The sequence below is a fragment of the Chrysochloris asiatica genome, unplaced genomic scaffold (genome assembly GCF_000296735.1).
Source record: "Chrysochloris asiatica unplaced genomic scaffold, ChrAsi1.0 scaffold00209, whole genome shotgun sequence".
Lineage (NCBI taxonomy): Eukaryota > Metazoa > Chordata > Mammalia > Afrosoricida > Chrysochloridae > Chrysochloris > Chrysochloris asiatica.
The window spans coordinates 2,379,961-2,385,984 of record NW_006408727.1 but is presented as its reverse complement, the minus strand read 5'-3'; the positions used below and the strand labels follow the sequence as shown (position 1 = coordinate 2,385,984).

The following is a 6,024-nucleotide window of genomic DNA, read 5'->3' as shown; positions in this document are numbered from 1 at the left end:
TGTTGTTGTTGTTGTTGTTAGGTGCCATCGAGTCGGTACCGACTCATTGCATAGTCAGAGTCAGTTTAGTATAAGAGCAAAAAGCCAACCTACCTTTAGTATGATAAAGATTGCTCAATAAACAGTGACTGAGTCTCCAAGAAAAACAGACTAGTTGTATAAACTACCATAGGTACAGAAGTTAACAAAGCAATGAACTGGTTCAAATTGCCAAAAGGATAACATCAAATCAATAAGGCGCTGCTAGTTTAGTTTCTAAAATCACCTAAACACAACACTTACAAAAACTTGTCCTAGCATTTATATAAGCATAACTGTACTGGTGTGGCACTGTGGGTTAATGCACTAGACTGTAAAGTCAGTTTGAACTGCAAGGTTGGTGGTTCAAGTTCACCAGTCGCTCTTTGGAAACCCTCTGCAGGGTCGCTATGGGTTGGAACCGACTTGAAGGCACTTAACAACAACAACAACAACAACAACAACAACAAAGCGTAATTTAAGATATTAAACAGCACACGTAAAGACAGGTCGAAAACTATAAGATACTAAAAAATTATGAGTAAAAAAAAATTATGAGATAACTGCTTTTCTTTAAATAAACACTGACTTTTTTTTTTTTTTAGTATCCTGTAAATAAATCTAATAATATATTTTGTGTTTAATTTTCTTTTCAGCATGGCTAGCTTTAACAACTATATAACATTTTGAATTTCACCTAATTTGTCAGCTTTGCTGCTGTTGTTAAATGCTGTCAGTAAGTTCCAAGACATAGCAACCTTGTATATACTATTTCCGAGGCTTTAAATCTTTGTGGAAGTAGAAAACCTATCTTTCTCCAGTAGAGCAGCTGGTGGGCTTGAAATGGAGACCTTGTGGTTCACAGTCTAGTACTTTTCCTATAGAGCTAAGTCACGTAAAACAATTTAAGGACAATATGGAATTAGTTGAGCAAAATCAAGTCTAACCTTATACGTACAAAAGGAATCCTGGTACTGCTGTAGGTTAGGCATTGGGCTGCTGGGTTGCTAAGCAAATGGTCAGCAGTTTAAAACCCACCAACTGCTCTGAGAGAGAAAGCTGTCTGTTCCCACAACTTAGTTTCTGAAAACCTACACAGGTGGTCAGAATCAATTCAATGGCAATGGGTTTGGTTTGATTGTAAGTATAAAACTTGTGTAACAACTCTTTAAGAAGTGTATTAAAGTTTGACTGCACCAATAAATTGTACTGCCCAGCACATTCCAGCAGATAGCATGGTATCTAGTCATGCGTTTTAAAAAGATGATCACTCTGGCAGCTCAAGAATAATGAGTATGAAGAGGCCAAACATGGAAGCAGGAAACACCAATTTAAAAGAAGGGTAAATAATAATTAACCTTAAGTAAGTCACCTAATTCTGTCTCGGTTTTCTATACACGGTCACTATGAGTTGGCTGACTTAATGACACTTAGCAACAACAACCTCAGTTGTAGGGTTTTAATCCACATGTTAGAAAAGAGGTCTAAAGTATGAATCAAGAAGATGGTAGAATAATTGATGCATTTGAGTTACAGTGTTGGAGAATATTAAAAGTACCATGGACTTCCAAAAGAACAAACAAATTTGTGTTAGAAGTACAGCCAGAATGCTCCTTGGAAGCCAGGATGGCCAAGCTTCGTCTCTCATACTTCGGACATATTATCAGGAGGGGACAGTCCCTGGAGAAGGATATCATGCTTGATAAAGTGGAGGGCTAGTGAAAAAGAGAAAGACCCCCAATGAGATGGATTGGCACAGTGGCACCAGCAATGGGTTCAAGTGTAGCAACAACTGTGAGGTTGGCGCAGGACTGAGCAGTGTTTTATTCTGTGTGCATAAGGTCACTATGAGTTGGTACAGATTTGGCAGCACCTAACAACAAAGTATGGCAGTTAATAGTATTTTGGAGGAAAGGGGGTAGCTTTAAGAAATTTAGGCAATGAAATTCACCAGACTTAGTGAGCATTAGATGTCGGTATTCAGAAGAAGCGTGCGTGTGACCAGATTACTGACGTGGGCTGACAGTGGAGTGTAGTGAATGACAACATCCATACCATCAATCTGCCATCCTTACTCAACATGCTTCCAGCTTGGGTGGGTGACTGAAATTTGGGGTACCACTAAACTCGTTAAGAGTCCTAGTGTGGAGCTGTAGGATAAATGCTTGTCTGCAAGGATGGTTTGAATCACAAGGTCAGTGGTTCAAACTCATCAGACACTCGGAAACCCTATGTACAGGGTTGCTGTGAGCCGCAACCGATTCCACAGTACTTAACAGCAACAACAAACTCAATAAAGGAAGTAAGGTGACTCTGTAGGATAAACAGTAGAATGTTAACCACAGGTCAACAGTTCGAGCCCACCAGCCACTCCACAAGAGAAAGATGAGGCTTTCTAATCCTGCAGATTCATAGCCTCAGAAATCCTATATAGGGTCACTGTGAGTCAGAATCAACTCCACGGAACTTAACAATAAGAAATTAGATAAGAAACAAGAGAAGATAAAGGTTATTTTTCAGTGTTTGATGTATCTGGGCCAGCAAATGGTTAACACACCCAACTGCTAACCAAATGTTTGGAAATTCAAGTCGACTCAGCTGCCTCAGAAAGGCCTAAAGATCTAATGTGAAAAATTGATCATTGGAAACCATAGGGAACACAGTTCTAGTCTGACACATAATGTTACTCTGAGTAGGAATAAGCTCAACAGCAGCTGGTTAAGTCCTTAACAGATACAGTATATCCTTTGGAAACCTACCTGCCAATGTGTGCCTACCTTCATGATTTCATCCAGAAATCATGTATATTCATCTGTATATCCAGAAAATTAACTGATCACCAAAGGTTCTGGAGAGGGGGTAAATCACATGAACTGTCTGAATACTTCACTAACTCTTAGGCTCATGAATGTACTTCAACTCATGCTCAAACTCATCTGTGTTTCTGAGTCTGTTGTACTAGGAATTCTGAATCTCGACAGGGTTTGCCTTACAAGCCTCAAAAAAAAGAACAAAGTGATCACCAAGGAGCACAACAGGAAGAGCAGCAGAAGAGAACAGATGATACAGGAATAGCTTATGATCAACTTGGCGATTAAGAGAAGGCAAGATACAGACAGAGATAATTTTTTGAAAGGCAAAAAGGATAGAAGCCACAGAAGAAAATAACTCATTAACAATTGAAGACTCACAAAATATATTTTAAATAATAGCAAACATAGCTAGCCTTTATTATATGACAGATACGATTGCCATATTCACACAGTGATTCATTGAATTCAAACAACTCTAGTGTATTTACTATCATTATACTCTTGTTCAGAAGAAGAGACTTGAGATATAAGATGTTAAATAGCATGTCCACATCATGTTGTTGTTGTTAAGTGCCGTGGAGTCGGTTCTGTCCCATAGCGACCCTGGACAGGGTTTCCGAGGCTATAAATCTTTACGGGAGCAGAAAGCCTCATCTTTCTCCTGCGGAGCAGCTGGTAGTTTTGAACTGCTGACCTTAAGGTTCGCAGCCCAATTCGTAACTGCTACTCTACCAGAGCTCCTTGTCCACATCATAGAGCCAGTAAAAAGCAAAGTCAGGATTCAAACCTTAGCAATCTGTCTTCAAAGTCAATGTCAGCTTCATTTTTTGACATTATTGTCAATATTGACATTTTTTGACATTTTTTTGACAATATTGTCACCTTACAATGCTGCCTTTCTCCCATAAGCTGATACATAAAAATAGTGTCATCTTACTCCATGATGTTTCTAATGCAATCAGCCTAGTAAAGGCCTAAAGGCTTAGTAAACTAGGCTTAGGCTCTGCTCTGTCACTTAACTGATTGTGCAAGTCTAGGAAATGCTGCTTCTCCTGTTTTCTAGAAAATTTCTAAGGTTTCTTCTAGTTTTAAAGAAAAACAAGATCAAGGATGTAAACACACATTACAAAGACAATGGTGTATAAACAATATGATATATACATATCATATGCTGATAATGCAAGTAAAAATGTTTCTAAATAATGAATTTACAGTATAACATTTGGAATATTTAAGAGCATTTTACATTTAAACTCAAGAGCACTTACATTTAAAATCATCTATTTTTAAACTTAGCTCTAAATGGTACTCAGTAAGAATACTTTATGGTTTTCACAGCATGGATGTAAACAACAGATAGTGTGATATATACTTCAACCTGAGATAATTATTTTTTAAAAAAAGTATGAAAACCAGAGGTGTAATAAGACAAGAAAACAATAATGTCAAAAAATGAAGCTGACTTTAAAACACACTTAATGTGATGAAAAAGTGAGAAATGAATAGCTTGAAAGGGCAGACAGTCATCAAGTCCAACCAAATCCCAACCAGGAGCTACTTTAGCTGACATAGCTCATAGGGAGCTTTGGCATTCCCTATCCACGGCATTCTAATGATATGTCCATTAAACACACATGGACACCTTCTTGAACTATAAAAAAGTCAAGTTATCACCTTTATAGAGACATGAGGGCTGCACAACACATAGCTCAAAGAAAATATGATCAAAGTTCAATGCAAAATGCCCATTCTTAAAATGTAAAAACTATTCAACATTGAGCAAAGGCATTGCCAAAACGATGTCAGGAACATTGTTTCCACTGATGTCAAAAATAACAAAACTGAAGAGATGAGTGAGTACCTGTTTGTGTAGTGTATGTTATAAACGTATTAGCAACTATTTTCCCCTGTTTTCCTTCAAAATCATCATCTTCATCTTCAGACGATGAGCTGAAATGTTCTTCAACAAGTTTTTTGGCTGCAGCTTGATTAGCCTTCTTGATTTCCTCAAATTTCCTCTGAGACATTAACTCTGTTTAAAATGAAAAAAGAAAAATAAGAAAGGTTTTCATTTTCATAAAACAATATTTCAAAAACAAAGGCATAATGTGCTAATATATCATTTCTGAGCAAGCATCAAACCATCACTTTTGGAAGGTTCAAACTTATTAAAATTCATGAGAAAAATTATTTTCTATGCTCACTGACTAAACAGAGTACTACAACAAAATGTTTCACTTTTGTAAATATGCCACTAAATGCAACAAATTGTATTGAAACAGAGTAGGAACTGGTGGTGTGGTTATGTGCCTGGAGTCAATGCCAACTCATAGCAACCCTGTAGAGGGTTTCTGAGGCTGTAAATCTTTACAGGAGCAGCAAAGCCTCATCTTTCTCCCCCAGAACAGCTGGTAGTTTCGAACTGCTCACTGTAAGATCAGCAGTAACTGATGACCAATCTCAAAATAAGGTCATTAATAAAAATTAAAATGAAATCGTTTTAAAAAGGTGAGGATACATGCTGACTGAAAGCACATCAACATCACCACAGAGGGCAGCTTTTTCAAACTACCCTCTCTTCTCAGCCCAGCACTGGCACAAAAAGAATTTGTATGACAAAACTCAAAATCATGACTTACTGATTGGATGGTATCTGGTGGGACCCCTGAGTCGATGGCCTTTTGTCACATCCATGACTCAATCTTCAGCCAAACAAAGGACAGGTCAACAAAGGGCACACAGGGTCGCTATGAGTCAGAGCCAACTCAATGGCACATAACAACAAAAACAACAACACTAGTGGCGTACACCTGCCTTGGAATAATCAACCATTCGAGACCAAAAGGGCAGCATTTACCTCAGGACAAAGTTCAGAAGGGTTAGCAAAGAAGGAGGAATGGAAACAGAAAACACAGAGATATGTGATATTATGTTGTTTGTTGTTGTTAGGTGCCATCAAGTCAGTACTGACCCATAGTGACCTTATGCACAGCAGAACGAAACACTGCCCAATTCTGGGCCAACCTCACTACTGTTGCCACGTTTGAGTCCATCGATGCAGCCACTTGGCCAATCCATCTCATTGGGGGTCTTCCTCTTTTCCTCTAACCCTCCACCTTACCAAACATGACATCCTTCTCCAGTGACTGGTCCCTCCTGACAGTATGTCCGAAGTATGAGAGATGAAGTTTGG

General features: G+C 38.4%; 1 protein-coding gene across 1 annotated transcript in view; it reads right to left on the bottom strand.

Annotated features, from left to right (window-relative positions):
• Nucleotides 1–6,024, bottom strand: part of NFXL1 (nuclear transcription factor, X-box binding-like 1) — an 82,776-nt gene that overhangs the window by 70,790 nt on the left and 5,962 nt on the right. The window contains exon 2 of the mRNA XM_006872675.1: nt 4,693–4,863. Within this exon, the coding sequence (XP_006872737.1) occupies nt 4,693–4,863 (171 nt within the window). The remainder of the gene's footprint in view (nt 1–4,692; nt 4,864–6,024) is intronic.